At 39.1% G+C, this 20,495-nt stretch overlaps 1 protein-coding gene across 1 annotated transcript in view; it reads left to right on the forward strand.

Moving 5' to 3' along the window:
• The window catches only part of ADAMTSL3 (ADAMTS like 3), a 189,045-nt gene that overhangs the window by 107,537 nt on the left and 61,013 nt on the right, over positions 1–20,495 (forward strand). Inside the window, 4 exon segments of the mRNA XM_030013720.2 lie at positions 983–1,109; positions 10,776–10,850; positions 16,242–16,399; positions 17,391–17,502. Of these exon segments, the coding sequence (XP_029869580.1) occupies positions 983–1,109; positions 10,776–10,850; positions 16,242–16,399; positions 17,391–17,502 (472 nt within the window).

Here is a 20,495-nt window from a genome sequence, read left to right on the forward strand (position 1 = left end):
AGAGGCATATAGGCTGACTTGAGAAAACCTTAAGCTGCATATTAGCTTTTTACCACATTGCTCAGCATTTGGTACTCCCTGCAAATTTCTTCTACAAAATGGTGAAGGGTAATATAGGTGAGGCCAAATATTTATCTCCCTTTCAGCAGGAAGGTGCTTTTAGTTAATGTCGTCTATTCTTATTTGTCTTCCCATTCTCATTCCTATGCTTCTTGTAGGGTGACTGATATGAAGAAAAAGGAAAACCCGGAAAAATGTTTTCATTGTAGTTTGGAGAGTTTTCAGTTGACAGCTTTTCAAAAATGTTGCTTTTGGAATTGTTGGCAGTGTTTAAGTTTGGGTGTTTTTATAATAATCATTGGAAAGTTTTATAGATTGGGTGTCATATTCAGAAACAAACAAACAAAAAAATCGAAAGGTGAGAACTGAATCATCCAAGTTTTTTAAAACCTGGTTAGCAAATATATATGTGATTGACATTGACGTAAATGGCAAATAGATCTACATGAATGCCAGTTAAATTTTGAATGGCCAAGACACTAGATTATGAGCACTGCCCACAGCTGCTCGTCTGTGAAGCTGAAGACTGAGTGCCCTTTAAATATTTAACTTGGGTTATTTAATTGCATTAGTCCTTTCTCAGGCATAATTGAACAGGTGATGAAAAACAAATTGTAAGTAACATAGTTGTCCCTTGTGTTGGAAAGAATAACGCTCAACGGTATTCATTCACATAAGTAGTGGGAAACCGATTCATGTATTTCCTATGCTTGAACAGCTTAATATATCAGTTGTTGTGGTTCACCATTAAAATCATGGAAATGACAGTGTGCTTTTAAAATCTTAAATAGCAAGATATGCTTTGATAGAATGAGGCCAGCTCATAAAATCAAAAGGATAACATAATAAATAAAATTCCAGAAACCTGAGCATGTCTACTACAGCTTTGCCCTCCTTCTGACTGTGGTGTTGATGTTGGCAGGCAGTAGGCTGTGATCGACAACTTGGGAGCAATGCCAAGGAAGACAACTGTGGAATCTGTGCAGGAGATGGTTCAACATGCAGGCTTGTGAGGGGACAAGCTAAGGCACATGTCTCACCAGAAAAAAGTAGGTTGCAAATTGATCCTATGATAATTTATCCTTCACTATGTTTTCTGCTTGTATATTAACATATGTATTGCAGAGTGTTGACCTTTTAACTATATACTTGTTTGCAGTTTTCCAAAGCTACTTATTCTAAAGTCTATGCTAGATTAGTTTATTGAAATTCCATGAGGGATACCACACATTAGGGTATAGCTAGGAAAGAATTTGAGATATGCATTTTTTTTTTATAGAGCTACTCAATTCATTCTATCAGGAATAACCATCAAGATGCACATCTTATTTTAGAGGGTATCCTCATGTTGCAATATATGTGATGCTGCAGCAATGTTTTTAAATCATGGAAACATCTTATAGATGGTTTTATGGAAATTGTGGCCCGTGACTGAAAGTGCCTGGTTTTCAACTTAACTTTGCTTTTTTTGTTGTTTTTTTGAAGTGTCTAAAGACAGTTGAATTTCAGAGGCAAGTTAACTAACTACTTGTATGGTACAAAAAGCACAAGGTGAAAGGGAATAATGCTTTTTTATCTTTTTGTGTGTGTGTGTGTGTTTGGCTCAAATTTTGCCATTCTTTCTCAAAATCCTTAGCATCTTACTGTGAGTAACCCCGTAGGTCTCAGTAGTATTGAAAATATAAGAGAAGAGGGGTATCAGAATTAGACCCTTTACTGGAGTCTGAAGAGTCTGGCTATTTTTATATCCAGGCAAGGTTTGTCACATGGAGGCTCGCCTCTGACACTTGTGCTTTCCACCCTCACAGATGATGCTCCCTGTAATCTCACAGCATATATCCCATGTGTTTATCATGTGATATAGTTGCCTCACATCTATTTTTTCTGTTTCTGAACTCACAATGTGCATTTGTCCCGTGCATTTGTCACATGGAGATGGAGCCTTTGGGGTTTGTTACCTTCCTGCAGAGTCACAAGATGCAAGGGCGATAATCTGGTGCTCTTAGAGTAAAGTCAATACTCAAAGTTCAAATGCAAGCAAGTATTTTTTTTTGGATAGATGAAGCACCTGCCTTTGACAGCTACATATAGTTTAGTACTGTTGTAGTTCAGCCTGCAAAGTTTTGACTTGTGCCCTGATTTTGAAAGAGCTGTTGTATATTGAATCGTGCTTATTTCTTATTGCATTATATGTAAATATTTCTATGGGGTTTTTTAATGCCACTGCTTGCGGTATGCTGCAATGTGGCTGTAACTTGAAGTGCAATGTATGCTATCTTAATGCTTGTTACCTTGCAATGTGATTACTTGTATTGATCTACAAGGTTTTATGTTAGGTTATCTTACACTGTGCAGGTACAATTACATTTCTGTAATTCAATACATGGCTGTAACAAAGGTAATCTAAATTAAAAAGTGAATATTTTTATGGCAGCATCTTTTAAAGTCACAGGGTAATTTTGAACAAGTCAGAGAGTCTTTTTTTACGTACCGAATGGGCTATCAATGTCAGCCTTTGTCTTGCCTTTACTAGAGGCCTTTTTCATGGATGGGAGAATGTAGTTCAGTAATTTATAGAGTTTTTAATCCTGAAACAGTGAGCAAACATCTTGAATGTTTACAATGAGCTGAAAAAGACTTTTCATGGAGGGCCACTTTTTATTCACTTTGTCATATCAAATACTCAGAGCTTCTGGTCAGCACAGAGCAAGCACTTGTGAAACAGTAAAGATTGCATATTTTTGTAGTATTATCAAGTTGTATTTATTTTTTGTGTCTATATATAGGTAGATATAGATATATAGGGGTATATATACACAAAATATCTCTTCCCCTTTCTGATGTGGAGGTCAGCTGGAAGAGAAAGGAGTTGCATTGTCTGTTCCCGTTTTACAGCAACAGAGATTATCCTGGAAAAGGACAATTCCTGGGGAACACCCTACCTAGTTCTAAGGCAACACAGACTAAACTTGTTGGAATGGCAAAACTGATTGGTTAGTTCATGATAAGTGAAATAAAAAGATTCACATTTAATTGCTGCGTAGTATGTAAGTACAGTAAAGACAAAGTGGTAAAAGGGATCTGGTTTTGAAACTGTCATTTGCAACAGAAATTTTTAATTTTACTTGCGGTATGCTGGCACAGGTAGGAGCTGACTACAGCTGACATCAGTTGGTGGAAGGTCTCCCATTGCCTTGACCACATTATGAAGAATAGCCATGATTCATTGTTTTCTCTGTCATAATTCAGTGGCTCTTGAAGAGTTCTTAAAGATAAAGAAAGACTATTCTAGGGAAAGATGTCGGTTATGTCAAGTTTTGATTTTATCTTGCACTTCAGTAGGCTACATTATATGAATGAATTACCATTCATGTAAGCAAAACAGTACACATGGTACTACAATCAGAACTTTTGATGATTTTCTCGGTATTGTGATAGTGCCAAAATCTTTTTTTAGGTCAAGTTGTTCAACACAATGAAAGCACTTCCATATAATCATCCTCTGTGTGAATAAAATGTGGAAATAAAGCCATGTTTTCTTTGTGCTAATGTATCAGTGAAGGGAGACACAATATCTTCCAAATAGTCATTTGGAAGCTTTCAGAACTAGCGTTGAGAAGTAAAATATCGACACGTGACAGACATGTATTTAGGAGGGAGCTTGTAAGGTTGTGAGCAGGATGTAAATTTTATTGTGCAATGAGGCAAATTAAAGAATTGAAAGGGAAGCAAGAGCCAAAGATTTTATTATGAAAAAAAAAAAAAAAAAAAAGAGAGAGACATAAGGGAAAATAAAAGTGCCTAGTTATCTTGGTCCTTATTTTAAAAAAAGAAACATAAGTATTGATAGCAAATGATTTCTCATAAAGGACTCAGTTTGTTTTATTATCTTTTTTTATATGTTTTTACACAAAATGAATGCCTTTCTTTGATGGGAAAGCTAAACAGCACTGAAAGAAAGCTTACTGTTTTGCAAATATGAAATGAACTGTCATTTCAAAAGTTCTTTATTTTTTCCACTAACACTTAATTGCCTTTGAAAGACAAAGTAAGTTAGACTTCGGCCAGCAAGCCAGATTCTAACATTCTGGTAAAATGATTAAAGGTTTGACTAATGATATTCAAACAAAGAGTGTAATAGGTTGTAAAATGTACCGTCCCATTGGGAAATGAGGTATCATGGGCCTGATGTTTCTAGTACTATATGCATGGAACTCCCATTAACTCCACTGCACTTTGTGCACATGGAAAAATTGTAGGATTGGGCCCTGATGTCTGCTTTCTGCACCATTCTTGGCAAGAAATGGTAGGAAAGTGTTCTGGTTCTGGTACCAAGGAAGAAGAAAATATGCTGGTTCTGAAATTAACAGGGAGTGAAGTTGAAGGCACAGACTTGTCCTAATCTGGTCTTATTTGATTCTCAAACTGTTTGATACTTGCAAGTTTTACCTTTCTTAACTTTTTGCTAAAAGCTTCATACCAAAAGTTCCAATGTCGATAGCCTTGTAATTGTTCAAATTTCTTCTTGCCATGCGTTTTATTTCCTATGGCACTTGTGTAATTTACCATTGGTCACTTACTGTCTCATGTTTGTATGTCATCATCCCCAAGCACACTTAACCAATAACCTAATTTCACTTTGGTCATTTATCTAAACAGAGGCCTTCTGCAAGGCTCCCTGTTCAGTATCATCAGCCATCTGTTTTGTGACAACTTGCTACCTTGCATCTTTTTCCCTTTGAAATCAATATACATGGAGCTAGTAACCCCTGTTGTCAAGGTTGCCTGAAACTTTATATGAATGATTTTTTGCCAAAATTCAACAGTTTGGTCAGAAACTTTCCATGCCAGGTGCTGAATGTTTTGGAGAAAATTCAGCCAAAACAACTTAGCATATTCCAAGGACACAGCAGAGGAAAAACATGTTTTTTCCCACCGTCAAAACATTCCTGAAACCTTTTCTTTAATATGTCTTAACATCCCCCATTGTTAGACTTGATCACAGATCAGGGATTTGAAATTTGGCAGGCAATGGTCTTCTGGTCATGGACAAGTCTTTTGCAATATCTGTGAATATCAACACATATTTTACTACAACCCTTCAAAAAAACCCAACCTTTTCTTTCAGGCTCTGTAGAGGCTTCTTGGATGTTAACAGCTGACATTTCTGAAAACTTGTCCTTTTAAGCGTCCTCTAGCTTGTTACACCTCCTAACTGCAAACAGATCATATGTGTGCAATCTCCTTAGAATAAATTAACATGTTGCTTTTTCAGAGCTAAGCTATTAAAAAGTGTCCTTGAGCTTGCTCATCCTTTCTACTTTGCTGCAGTGTAGAATGGGTACCGTGGGATGAACTCCATGATGCCTCCTGCCTCACATTCAGGCATTACAGAAGAGATTTTTGTGGAGAGCTTTTGACTCTCCCAAGCTTCAGACTTATGACTGGGGGTGATGAGATCACATGAGGAGAGGGAAAGACAAGATGAGACTAGCTGAACAGAAAAATTTGACATTAGTTCATATAGTGAGGGAAAGACAGATATGAGAAGGTGGGAGGAGGACCTAGGACTGGTGTCCTAGTCTCAGCTGGGATAGAGTTAACTGTCTTCCGAGTAGCTGGTACGGTGCTATGTTTTCAGTTCAGTATGTGAAGAACGTTGATAACACTGATGTTTTCAGTTGTTGCTAAGTAGTGTTTAGTCTAAAGTCAAGGATTTTTCAGCTTCTCATGCCCAGCCAGTGAGAAAGCTGGAGGGGGACAAGAAGCTGGCACAGGACACAGCCAGGGCACCTGACCCAAACTGGCCAACGGGGTATTCCATACCATGGGACGTCCCATCTAGTATAGGAACTGGGGAGTGGGGGCGGGGAATCGCCGCTCGGGGACTAGCTGGGTGCCGGTCGGCGGGTAGTGAGCAATTACGCTGTGCATCACTTGTACATTCCAATCCTTTCATTATTGCTGTTGTCATTTTATTAGTGTTATCATTATCATTATTAGTTTCTTCTTTTCTGTTCTATTAAACTGTTCTTATCTCAACCCGTGGGTTTTGCTTCTTTTTCCCGATTTTCTCCTCCATCCCACTGGGTGGGGGGGGAGTGAGTGAGCGGCTGCGTGGTGCTTAGTTGCTGGCTGGGGTTAAACCACGACAACTGGCTATACTGATATATTGGGTCAAGGAAAAAGAGGAAGAGTGGAAGGCTGAGATTAGATAAGGAATCTGGGGTGGGAGATGGAGTCAGAAACACTCAGAAAGGAAGGAGAAAAATCAACTGTATGTGAGCCAGGAGAGGGAATTGGGACTGGTTTGGCAGCAAAACTGTGTGTGTGGAGGGATAGAAAGCCAATACATTAGCATTGCAGTTTGGATAAAGAGTATGTTTTTTGAAGCAAATTTCATCACGGTCCTAACATACAGCTCATCAGTTCACATCATGGAATGGTCTTGGAGAGCATAAACTGGATTTTTTTGGATGAAGCTGAACCGGAAGATGTGCCCCAGAAAAGCACCTAATGTTCTTCAACAGCTACTGAATATGCAGTCCATGGGGTCAGACTAGAGTTAGTCCAAAGTGAAGCACCTGCAGTGTGTATAGTGTGGATGCTGGGTCTTCAGCACCAACTGTGACGGTCTACACATCTGTTTAGTTTGGTTGGTTTACTTGGCTGTTGTAGGTAGTACGAAGCCTCCTTTACTTTCCTGATCTCTCTTGTCTTACTTGGAGAAATGCCTGTGTAAGAACATTGGCTATTTCATTATTTATTTCACACTGCATTTCCTTGAGATCCATTGCTTACTGTGTGTCTGTACATTTTCTCCAGTGCATACAAATTTTAGACGAGGTGACCGGAAGTAGAAAGAAGTATGTAAGTCCAATGAATTGAAGCCACACTGTTTGTCTCAAAAGCAGCTGACCACACCTTAAAAATACTTACTCAAAAATGCAAAGAAGTGGCACTCTCAGATGAAGAGGCAGCCTTGAGTCATAAGACCAGTGGACAGAGGGATGGAGGTACAGAGGAGTGGGAGAGTGTGAGACTGGAGAGGAAAGGACTCAGGGAGAGAAAGGATGTGCCCATACAGATTTTGCAGTGTGACTTTTAGGGTCAAGATATATAACTGCTGCTTTCAGTAGCACATAGCTGTCTAGTTCAGGTGTCTCTTAAAGAGTATGTATTTGGCTTTACACAGATTCTTGTCATTAGGCAGGTCAGCACATATCCCAGCACCAATGTCTCCTGAAATTATGCCTAATGTTAGGGTGGATGAGGGAAGTCACTGCAGTAAGACTCCAAACATTTTGAGCTTTTTAGTTCCCTTGTGCTGGTAGTTGTTCCTGGACTATTGTTCTTTGTCTTTTGAGAGCACATAGGCCTTTGATCAGAACTGGAGGACCAGCAGATAAGTGCTGAGCAAATACATGGAAAGAAACAGTTTTTATAGACCTGAAATAAACCCTCTGCCCTGCTGTAAGAGGAGAGAGGAAAAAATCCCAACTGGCCCATATGTGAAACAGTAAATGGGTCCACCATGGCCCACATGGAAAAATAAATAAAACCTGCTGAATTGGATTGAGCTCAGGAATGTGGCTCCTTTATTTTGATCCTGGGGATTAGCTCCCAGTCTTACCATAGCAGGGACTCTGATCTTGCTCTCATTGAAATCCAAAATCTAAATCCACATTAACACCATAGAAACAGGATCAAACCTTGCCATCTAAAGTAAAAGCAATCCAGGAGCTTAATCAGCAAGTGCTGTGTGTAGCGTGTGCACACATTTGCTGAGAGTCCCTGGCTAAGAGTAGAAAGCCCATTTCAAGCAGGTGCTGGAAAAAGATGACCCACATGCCCTCGGGAATCCCTACAGTAGAAGTAGTGTTAGAATAGAGAGACAATATCTCACCTGTTTCTCAGTTTTTGCAGGTCAGCTATATGACTCTAAAATCAGATTTTACAGTCTAGTGTTTCTGCATGTTCCAGATGATTTTGGGCTTATTTGTTTTCAGCTTTAGACAAAAGTCAGCCATTGACTCTCAGAGATACATAAATAGTATAAAGGGGGGAAAAAAAGATAATCGCAAATTCTAAGTATAGACTTCAGGTTAGCAATTTCCCCTTATGTTTTCATGAAAGTTCGCTGCTTTTAACAGTGTGGATCCTACTGATTTAATGGGAAATGTACAGCATAACAATTTTTAAATGGGTTTACAGGGCCTTGTGTTCCTTTAAGAATGTGAATTATATGCTTCAACTGAGAACCGGAGACCTTTGGAATATATAGTTTTGGAGCCAGATCTGGACAATCATAACTACTGTTTCGAAGGAAGTTTAAGCTCTCCTCAGGAGAAGGTGGAGTCCCTTAGGTCAGCTCTGTCCCATGTTCTTCCAATTCCCCATCTCAGTTCAGAATTCCAAAAATCTCGCTTTTATTTTTTCCTATAATTTACTTCATCTCATGGAAAGGCTGCCCTAGGTCATAACTATCTCAGTCAGGTTACAAGAATCTCCTGCTGTCAGATTTCTTGACAGGTCTGTGGGGCTGCAGAGGTTGAACATTGCTGTGGTGGTGAACTTAGTCATCTCCTCTAATGCAAATAAAATACTTTCTGGTAATATTGTCTGCGCCGCAGAGAAACACCAAATTTAGCACCCCCATGAGACTTTTGGACCATATCAGAGAGTGCTTCGGTGAGGGTGGAATGTCTGTAGTACTGCTAAAGGAATGTGAAGCATCCTGAAAAGGGATCAACAAGGCCTGCCGAGGCGAGCGGAGCTTGCCGTAAGGAGGTGGAGGACGCAGAGCAGAACGACCCTGGTCGTTCTCAAGAGGAGCAGTCCTACACATCTCTGCACATCTGCAAATCTGGGCCTCGTCTGTTCAGCACGGAGCGCCCTTGGTTCCACTTCAAAACAGCAGTTGCAGTATTCAGAACTGGTCGTAATCAGACTCTTATTTGAGGTTTTGTGCTGTAACTGCTGGTTGGTTGTCAAGACGGGATACAATTCCTGACCAAGTAGGGACAGATGGGCCCCTCAAACCTGCTTTCTCTCAAATACTGTAGAGCACATATGAATTCAGTAGTTATTTCCTTACTTTAAAGATATACACATCCACTACCTTCTGGCTATCTTTAGCAATTCGCCTGATGAAAAACCAAGATGCGAAAAGATATTAAGTGGTTCAGTAGTTAATGTTTTTTCCAGGGCTCCTTAACTGTATTATTGTTCTTACTGTAGTATTTTGCACTCTGGTGGAATACCCAAGTATGAAATTAATAAAGATCATATTTTATTACATCCAAAATAAATTGTTATATTTAAATGACCTTCCTAGAAATTGGCGATATAAAACCTGTAACATAAGAAGGTGTTTATTTCAGAAAAAATAATTGCAGTATTTGCTTGAAGTATCCTGAACATTTGGCAGGATTTCATACTTATGCTAAGGAGATGTAAACCAGAAGCTGATAATTTAGCATCTACTGTAAAAGGGTCCGGTTTAAAGTGGAAAGAAACATTCTTCAACTATTTTTTAGTTAAAACTAAACTCAAATATTCCTCCTCTAACTATTGTGTGAGTAATTCTGGAGCCAATGTATCACTGACCTTCAACTCGCATTACTTTTTGAATTTGCAAAAAAGAACTTCCTTTACGCCAGCCCCTAGATATATGTTCACACCATCACTGAAGAGAGCACCCTCTGCGGGGTGTACCTGCGATGGGCCCATGTTTGCACGTCCTGCCTCAAAGATGATTTGCAGTTGGGCCGTGATGGAAATGGGAGACAGCACGTTGGCACTTCGTTGCTTGGACACTTCTCTCGTCCTTTTGTGGATATCCCTGTCGTGCACCGTGCATGCCCTTTTTTGAGAGCACTGCTCTTGTTGGCGTGAAAGGCTCTGGTCTATTGATTTGACTGTTAACTCAGTTTGCTTGGGCAAATCACAGATTTCCTACATTTGAAATGGAAAGTAATAACTTTCTGCCTTTGTAAAATGCACTGAAGTAAGTGTGTTGTACATTTATATATGAAGAGGCCATTCAGGCAGCCAAAAGCTGTTTTGTATTGACATGTCCTATTCAGGGCTGGTTTCGTTTATAGTTAATTTTAAATTGAGGCTCTTACTGGAAGAAATGATCTTATATGGTAAGTTAGATGCAGACGCTCTCTTATATACATTATAGCTAATATATATTTGCTCTTAACTGGTCTGTAATTGGTTAAGGGTTAGTGTTAAGTAGATGATTTATTTCTTGTAAGTCCTGCCACTTATTAAAGTTGTGACCTGCAGCAGGAAATGAGGTGTGGGCAAAATGAGACTGAACAGCTGCAGGTTTTTGTAAGGGGGAAGTACTACTTAGCAGATTCCTTATGTCAGTTCAGTGATTAGGAAATAAAACTAGGACAACAGAGTGTAAATATGTTCCTAATACACTACTGACATTTCAGTTGGTTTTGTTAATAGCAAATAATTTTCCAATAGCAAGAAAGATTTACAAGTCCATTTGTAGGTCTTAATAGTTGCATAGCATAGCAAACAGACTCAGTATATGGTACTTAATAAAATAACATATGATTATTTTTAATAGAAAAATTGTGAAACCTGTTAAACATTTTCTTAGACACGTTTGACAGTTTTCAGTCTAGTTATGGGATGTGCAAATTCCCTGATGCAAGATAACTTCTAAAACAGTTCTTTAATTTTCCTAGGGGAAGAAACGGTGATTGCTGTACCACATGGGAGTCGCAGTGTGAGAATTACCCTGAAAGGACCAGCACGCCTTGGTACGACTGAGCTGTTTTATGTATTTATTCATAGGCAGAAGGTAAAAACAGAACCTTGTATCTGAACTCATCCAAACTTTGGGAATATGGGTAAGATCATGACCTTGATTCCTCTTCCTATCTTTAATATCCAGCCTGGAGATAGTCCTACAGAACACTGGAAGTCCACTTAGTAAAAGGAAATAGTATACATACTGGTGGTTTCTAAATTTATGTAAACCAAGTAATTCTTATATAAGACGTCTAAAATATGGTACACTCTTAAACTACATGCAAACAGTTGTGTCAAAATTACTTTCAAAGGGTTACGTGTGGGATCGGGACCACTCCTATAAAACAGCACCAGATTTCTGTTGAAGTCTGAGATAGTGTAAACAGTCCAGTTGAAGTCAGACTTGGTCAGTGAGCAATGTTCAAGGAAAAGTAATCTAGGTAAAAATGAGGTAAGGTAAACAAAGTACATAAAATAAACTACACAGGTCCTGTTTCCTTCTAATACTTTTGGTCATGACATACCATCTATGAGAAACAGTTTGCTATTCTGTTAGATGTTTGTTTCCTAACATTTTCTGTAAGGCTGATGGTAGTATCTATGGTAATTTCTTTGTCCAGAGGCCTACTTTACATAAAGAACTAATTGTTTCAATAAGTGGGACCGCCATACCAAGCAATGAAATAAACTGTTCATTTAACATTTTGAACAATTTTTTATTAGTAAAAGTGGAAGACTTAGTCTGAATCATAGAAATAAAAAGGACTTCTACTCCTCTGAGATATGTAAATAGAAGACAGAAATGCATTTTATTTGAAAATTGCTCATCTAGTTGTTTGCTTTGAAGAAAATATTGTCATATTCTTTCAAAGGAAAAATTGAATAAGACTTCCACTTTAGAGCAGCTCCAGAGTGACAATAACTTCTAGGTATAACACTGATATCAACAATGTACAAAACTGAACTTATCTTGAAATAAATAGTATTCATGTAAAGCTGTTGCAAGGGACGTAGGAAGGAATGATCCTGACCAGTTCAGGTCAGGACTCTTGGTCTTTCTTAAGTAGTTCTGCAGAAGGAAGTTTTTGTTTCAGCTTTGTATGAGGAACAAGTACTAGATTCAGTGCCTCCTGGGGGGTTTCTGGAAAGCTCCTGAGGAATGCAGCAGCAACTCAGTAACTAAGTACAGAGTGCTCCTGGCTTCCTACCCAGGGTGGTTCCGTAAAGAAGCTGTGGCTTGGCATTACCTTTGTTAGCTAGTTCTCTAGCTGGACAAGAATTGTCAAATGTTCCTTTAACCACTTCCCCCAGCACATCTGTGTGCAAATCTGTGAGGATTTAGACATTTGTTACCTAAAATTAAAATGAGAGAGGTGAAAAACAAGTGAGAGCTGTTGTGGGGAAGGAGGTGGAAATTGCTTCTGGCTTCATAGCCAGATCTTCAAGAACTGCTATTGTAGGGGATGTGCTTTGGGACAGTTTGCTTGTCTGCCTTTCTGACTGTGTGTATGTTTGTGGGTGTTTGTCACTTAACAGAAAATATCAAGTGATCTTTGGTCTGCAACTTCATTAACTTCTGTGTGGGTGTGCTGGTATAATTAGAGGCAGAATTTTTAAAAAAATCACCTATAATTACAGGCTCCATTTGTCAGAGGTGTTCTTCCTGGCTTGTAAGGAGTTGAATTTAACAGGTGGAGCAGGGACTTATTGTAGAATTCTATACTGCCTCCTGTTGCCAGTATATGTTTGCTCATCAAGTAAAGTCAGCAGCAGTAGTGTACACTCGAAGAGCACTATGGAGTGTCTGGCACTTTTCCCTATATCTTGTGTTCTTTTGTGCTTCATCTTGGGCTCTATGATCTGCTCTTGTTCCAGGGAAACACAGCTGCTGGATTAATCAAAAATGGCAATGTGGTTGGAGATGTAGCGCATAACAGATTTGAAACAAATAATTCTCTGAACGTTGTTTTACAATCAGCAGCTTAGTGTTTTAGGAAAGACTACATTTCTTTGTAGCTGGTAAGAATAAGTATTTTGTTTGTGCGTATAGACACTTTAAGACAGACAACAGATTCATCAGAGAGCGAAGGTGTTACTTTGGGTTTTTTGCAAATAGGTCCCTTTTGTACTTCTGTCTGCTTGGGTTTTGTGAATGATTTGGTGGAAAATAACCAAATAATTAGTACAAAAATGGTTATGAATAAAATGTTTCATTGTGTTGGTTTTGGTTTTGATTTGAATTATATTATGGCTTTTCTAGCAGTTGTTTTAAGAGCATTAGAATCAAAACAAAAACTGAAAGTTCCTTGAAATTAATCCTCCAGTAGAAGAAACAGGAAAACCAGAAGCTAATATTTTTACAAGTGGCTAATGCTAGATAACTGAGTTCATGAACTTAAGGGAGTTAAACTTCACTAAAAGGAACTGAATCTCTTTTTTGCCTTTTCATCAATTTCTTCTCTGCTTGCAGTGATTTGCATTACTTGACAGTATTTAGCTATACATCTATGCACTGCTTTGTCTTCTGACACATGCTAAGAAGACGACAATGTTGCTTGCATTTTGAAAAGAATGCATGCTTTAATTTGGGCCCCTGTATTGTCCTTTCTATGAATGAATCGCATGGAAAAGAAAGAGCTTTTGTGTAGCAACATCATTTGCTCCTTCTTGCGCTGGGAGCAGGAGCTATTTCCCTGGGAACTCTTCCGTGTGCCTCTCTACACGGTGGGGTATCTGCAGCAGGTTCCCCATGCCACACTGCCCTACTCCTGCCTGCCACTGAGTATGGGAGGCTTTTGCGGTGGGTCTTCCATCCACAGCTAGGCAAGGCATTTCCATGGGGAAAACACTCTTTTTATCAAGGTAAGGGAAGTAACACAAAACCAGACAGTTTTAGGTCTTTGGCACCAGTGATTATCTTGTTAGGCACAGAAAGAGGTGAGCACTCAAGAGAATTCCCTGTCCTTTTGACTCTGCACATCTGGAGTCCTAAAGACCCCTCAAGGAAATGTTTCCCTAACTTAGGATGGGGAAGCTTACTCCTGACGTCAAACTTCCCAGTTCTTCAGGATTACAGGACCCTGCAGAACAAATAAATGTTTGGTGAATTCTTTTCTAAACCTTGCCTATAAGCCAGTTGGTGAAACCTGTGTTCCCAGTTACTGCTCTGAAATCAATAAAGTAGTTTTTTTGGGGGGATTCCCTAATAATAGTTACTATGTTATGTATGTGTTACATAGACTAGATGCTTGGTTTCACTCTGTTTTAGAAGCCTGTGATGATAAGCACTAGATACTACTGAGCAGGAATATATTGCATCTGAGGTTATCTGTTGTGCTGTGGAATAGCGCTTCATCTCCCTCTGTGACACACTTCTGGGAAAATCTGAGCAGCTGTTCTAAGCTTCACTGATGTGACCTCCAGAGATACAAGCCATCACTCTATAGTTGGACCTTGCAAATAAATACATGCTTTGGATTGAAATCTAGTGTAGCTCTAACATAAATGTATGTCAGCTCTTGGTGAGTTATCATGTTGTTGGTTGCTGAACAATATTCTTGGTTTGTGCTTAGAAAAACATAAAAATTCTTTTTTATTAAGAAAATTAGCATAACGACTGTAAAGTAATGCAGCTTGGGTCACCATCTTCAACATCTTTTTGCAACTGCAAGATGTCTTGCTTTGCAATCCTAAATGCTAGTTTTGAAGGGGTCCTGTACTGCTGAGGATCCTACTGACTTTATGTGGAGTTGGAAGTACTTGAGATTTGCTGATTTGACTCTTAGTCAACTAAATGATAGAATAACAGGCATCATGCATTACTACTTACTGTTCAGCAGTGTAAGTTTGGGGTCAAGGCTTGCAGAAGCTTAATCCAAGAATGCTGAGTTCTGGATATTTAAAAGGTTATTTTGTAATACAATCAGAAAAAAAAAAAAATCCATAGGAGTAACAAACAAAAATATGTAATAATCCTCTAAATAATTGATTTCTCTGTGATTTGTTTATATCTATCTGTTCCTAATGGAAACACGTTGGACAATGGGGCACTTTGATTCCCAGAGTTTCATTTTTCTCTCTTTGACAAAGTACCTTTGAGTCACCAGTAGATTCCTACCCTATGATCAACATAAAGTAATTTCCTACAAACATATCGTTCCTTAAACTTCCTTCCAGCCATGTATGTGATTGTTGTTATACCTATAAGCATAGTGGAACCTGATGCTTAGAAACTTGGGATAATGTTGGTGCTTTTTCAGGGAAGCTGATTTTTTCTAGAGTTTCTTCACTGGCTTTGTTGGGGATGCTCTAGAATACATTTGTATTTTAAAAGATCTTAAGGAGGAAAACAGTAATGATGGACTGCAACATTCAGAGTATGTTTTCAGTGCAGGTGAAAACAGATGCTCTTAGCCTAAATTATCTAGCCTGAATTAGGTAACTCAGTTTAAAGTACCAAAAAAGGCAAGGTAGCTGGAGAAAGAGGGTATTTATAGCTCATCAAAAGGTTCCTTTTAGCTTGCCTTGAGCTCATCTGAGATTCATGCCTTTCTCATGCAGTCCTCTGACAGATTGTAACCAGACCAGTGTGTTTCAAGTCGTGCATCTTGCTGTGCCTATACACTGTATTATGCAGAGCCTAAAATTCTACTTTCATTATGAATATCTTCCTTTAGCTTTGTCCACTTTTATAGTTCAGTCAGTTTGCTGGAAGTGACTCAATCCTAAAATGCTTCATCTGCCTTCTGGAGGTTGTTGGGCTGTTAGTTTAATCTGTTTCCAAGGAGTGCAGAACAGCTCAGAAAGGGTTTTCACCACCACCTGCTCTGAGAAAGGGACATCCCTCCGGCAGTGCTGCAGCTACCCACCTCCCGGCCGTGCTTTCTGCTCACATGGGAAATATGCAAAGTTGAGTTAATGAGCTCTGGAATGGGTAGAGTGATACAGGTGTTGAGGTGAGTGTTTGGTGAGTTTGACACCATTCAGGCTTCTCTGGAGACTGATTGCTGAAATTGCTAGGCTTTTGACTTGCATGGAAGTATGAGTTATTTTTCTGTGTATTGACCCTATCTGTTTTGAGTTTCTTTCAGCTTGTCCTGCTGAAGCTATTCCTTTATAACTATTTAGAGCACTTGGTGTAGGAAAAACTGTCTCAGAAGTGCTTCTGGTGTGAAAAAATAGTGTGTTCAGGCAGGTATTCCTGTGCTGGCATGTTGTGCAATTATGTATCAGCCTACAATCTCTGAAGCAGCTAATATTCTCACAGATACTCTGTGTGGTTTTTTAATGCATGTATACAGCTGTTACTTGCAAGGCAAAGTTGTAAACATTACTTTCTGACTTCCTTGAAAATGAAAAATATCCCATTTAAGTTTACTAATTGCATGTTTCTTCTTTAGTTATAGAGTCAAAGACACTACAAGGAGACAAGGGAGAGCACAGTTTCAATGCTCCTGGAACATTTATCATAGAAAATACAACTGTTGAATTTCAGAAGAGTACAGACAGGGAAATCATAAAGATCCAGGGACCTCTTGGAGCAGATTTCATTATCAAGGTGGGACGTGTGTATGTACAAATCTACAAAGATATTGCAAGTATGTGCAACAGAGTAGGTGGCTGTCCCTCAGGTTGTAGCAATACAACAAAATCTTGTAGCTAGCAAATAAGGAATCCTAATTGCAGTCCAGAGATAATTTATACTAAGTGTATCCAAACAAATTAAAATGAGGTTAATGTCTTTGCTGTGGTGGAAGGTACCACAGACTCTTTAATGGTAAAAATGGCCAGGACTTTTGTTTTAAATGTTACTGAAGGACTAACAGCGGGATCCTGTGCAGTGGATTGGTGTTAATCCAATTGAAGACTGCCACCTACTGAATCTGAGCATTGCTTCCAGCAGCGCCCTAAAATCTCCCTTAGGCATTGCTTATCCAGCTACTGACCATTTCTAATCCTTTTTAAGTTTCTCTTCTACCCAGACCACGTACCAATGGCTTGCATCATACATGCAGATATTTATATGTAGAAACATATCAATATTTGATTGCCAAAGGAAGATAGTCATACAGTTTTCCATTGGAAACGACTGCTGTTTCAGTATTATCACACCACTTGGTTTTATCTGTCATGTTGTAGAAATAGAATTTCCGTAGTTTTTATTTTGTGTCTTCAATATCACATGTGCAGTTAGACTTGCCTGAATATGAAGCAGTGTGCTTAGATCAATTATAGACTTCCCTGTCCAGCAAATTTTAAAAATTTTGCTAACAGAGAAATAAGACAGAAGATTACAGTTAGGAACTTTGCCAATCAAGGATAGATAATCACATAGTGACATTAGTACCTTGAATAATTTGAAAAATAAAGCAACATACAAGTGTTTGACTATTGGAAACTTAAATTTAAACATTACTGTTGACTTTCTAGAGGTATTATGCCTGTTACCATATTACTCTCTGCACTGCTATTATATATGAATTATGTTTTGAAATGACATGAACAGTGGAGTACAGTATGCACATGTGTTGTAATGGAAATTTCTTCAGACCAGGTACTCTGGATCAAAAGAGAGTGTGGTTCAGTTCTTTTTCTATCAACCCATCAGTCATCAGTGGAGGCAAACAGAGTTCTTCCCCTGCACAGTGACGTGTGGAGGAGGTAAGTAATGGCAATTTTTCAGGAGTGTTTACAGCTTGTCCTGGTTTCAGCTGGAATAAAGTTAATTTTCTTCTTAGTAGCTGGTACAGTGCGGTGTTTTGGACTTAGGATGAGAATAATGTTGATAACACACTGATGTTTTAGTTGTTGCTAAGTGGCATTTATAGGTCAGGGACTTCTCAGCTTCTCATACCGCCCTGCCAGCGGAGGCTGGGGGTGCACAAGAAACTGGGAGGGGACAGAGCAAGGACAGCTGACCCAAACGAGCCAAAGGGCTATGCTATACCATGTTACATCCTGCCCAGTGTATAAACTGGGGGGAGTTGGCCGGGGGGCACCGTGGCTCAGGGATTGGTTGGGCAGTGGTCAGCGGGTGGTGAGCAATTGTATTGTGCATCACTTGTTTTGTATATTCTACTAGTAGTTTCCCTTCTTTTTCGGTCCTATTAAATTGTCTTTATCTCAACACGAGTTCTACTTTTTTTTTTTTTTCCCCACTGAGGGGGTGGGGAGTGAGTGAATGGCTGCATGGTGCTTACTTGTCAGCTGGGGTTAAACCACAATACAGCTGAAGATTAACAGTGACTGATTTTCAGCCTTCATTTTGCATTTTTATTGATTAAATGCTTGTGTTTCTTTGCACACTGGTGGTTCTTCAGAAAAATAAATGACAGAGTAGCAGTTAAGTTGGTTGGTTAAGTTAGTATGAGCATAGGGGTTTTTTTATACCTGGTATTACTGGAAGTCATAGTCTTCCATAAGGAATGATCATTTGAGTAAGAACGAGATACCTTATAAATAACGGTATGACATTCAAAGTGGAAAATGACAATTCATAAAGGATATTTTGGGAAAGTAAGCAAAGAAATACAATGAGATTTTAAAATAAGGATAATCAAGAGATGAAGGAGGAAACTGTTTCTGGCCACAGTAGTAGACAGGGAGAGTTTTAGAACACTTAGTTTAGAAATTAGTTACGCAGAAAGCAGATAAGTAAATAGAATTTAAAGAACAGCTACTATCAATACCTTTGGCTGTCTGACCTTAGACAGTCCTGATGGTAGTTAAGGCAGCAGGTAGTGTGCTGTAGGGTCACTGCCTGGTTTAAACACTACAGCTTGTACGATGGTTAGATGAAGTGCAGCTCCGCTCTGCTACTGCTCATCCAGCCCAGCCCACTGCTTGTCATGTCTGGTTCTGCAAAAAGCGTGACCTCATTGTAGGAGGAGTGTTTGACATTATAGATAGCTATTTCAGTTCAGTTAGCATTACCCAGGTCACCTGAAAAACAGACTGGGATACTAGTGATAGTGGTGTAGTGGTTTTCTTGGACAGTACATACATGGTTTAAATAGTTACTTGGGACATGAGTAAAAAGAGTGAAAGATGTTTAAAGCACAAGCAGAATCTGGGGATCTTTTGATGGACCATCTATTTTGGCACTTGCATCTCACTTTAATCTGAAATGCAGACATTATATGTGTATAATATGTAGTCCCACAGGAAACTACTGTATCTTATAAGATACTTGGCCTCATGAAGTGTGATTCTTGCTGGAACTGTGAGTGGCAATACATATCCTCTGATGATTCTATCACACTGTGTTTATGAATTTTTCCCTAACCTGTCTGACAATGGAAGAAGTGTAAAGCATCACAGTTATTTTTGAGGACTGCATGTAAGCACTAGATAACTTAAGGGACATATTTACCTTCAAAGTTATTGGCTCAAATCCAGCCTTATCCAGACTGGTGTTATGGATCGAAAATTACAGCTACATGTCAATCTCTTTGAAATTAGCCAGGGTTTTCAATGCCCTGCTCTGTAGCTGCATGTCTATAATATGAAACTGGTACCTTTATCAACAGAGCTTGACACTCTTGATGGCAGTCCTGAGAGAGGCCAGTAACTGAAGAAGCACAGAAACTAAGCTATTGCTTATCCATGAAAGTAGTAGTCTTAAGAATGGCATATTGCTGAGGCATGCAAGGAAGTTGTATTGCAGCTGCCTGGCTGTAACCTGTTACTTTAAAGTGGATTTAGTATCCAGATTGTCTGTTTGGCGCCTCTTACTGGCAGTAAAAGAAGTTGTTCCTCACAACAGAGACTTGGAACCCAGGCACCACCGTTCCTCGCTTGGATGCTGCTTCTACATTTACTTCTGTAATCTCCACGTAGGGGAAGGGGGAGTGTGACGGGCATCTCAGAAAGCAGAGTCAAGCTTGAATGAGCAAGGACGTTTAAAAATTGTGTTTATCTCGTTTGCAAGTGGCATATCCTCTGGGTCCTTTCAGTACTTACAAGAACTGGAACATACAAGCTTTGAGCACTGGAACTGTTAGTTCTTTATGGTTATCACTCTCATGCATGATGACCCTTTGAATCAGCCAAGAGACACACAAGTGAAGCCATTGATATATGATACTTAGCATTTTCAGTAGACGCTGGGACTTGCGCTGATAGTTTATTGACTCTATTTGGATTTTAATTCTTGTGGTTTCAAAATTTTTTTCTTTGCACATACCAGAACATCCTCCTCCTCTCCTCAGTCTAAGTCCAAGTCAGCTCTTTTGAATGAGTCTTTTTTTCTTAGCCAAAAAAGCAACCTAGTGGTTTATAAATCTCAGATGCCTTCTTGTAACCAGTCTCCACACAGATTTTTTTATTTTTTAATTTTTTTTTGCCAAGTAATTACTTCAAGTTTTCTTTAGTTGGCTCTTCAACTAGGAATGTTCTTGAAACTATTTCTTGGTTTTCTACAGTTTAACTTAGCGATGTTGTTGGATCTCATCTTCAATTCCTCTGGTGTTCTGTTTTAAGTATTTATTTTTTTTAGCATGCATGGCTGTGTAATATAGCTCTATAACATACATGGTAACTCCTCCTTGGGGGAGGGCAGTTATAAATTGTGGAACGTGTAGTAGAACTGTATGACTTTGTAGGGTTGCCTCGGTGACAGCTGAGCTGCTCCAGTACATGTATTCCTGCATCAC

Source organism: Aquila chrysaetos, chromosome 5 (genome assembly GCF_900496995.4).
Source record: "Aquila chrysaetos chrysaetos chromosome 5, bAquChr1.4, whole genome shotgun sequence".
Classification (NCBI taxonomy): domain Eukaryota; kingdom Metazoa; phylum Chordata; class Aves; order Accipitriformes; family Accipitridae; genus Aquila; species Aquila chrysaetos.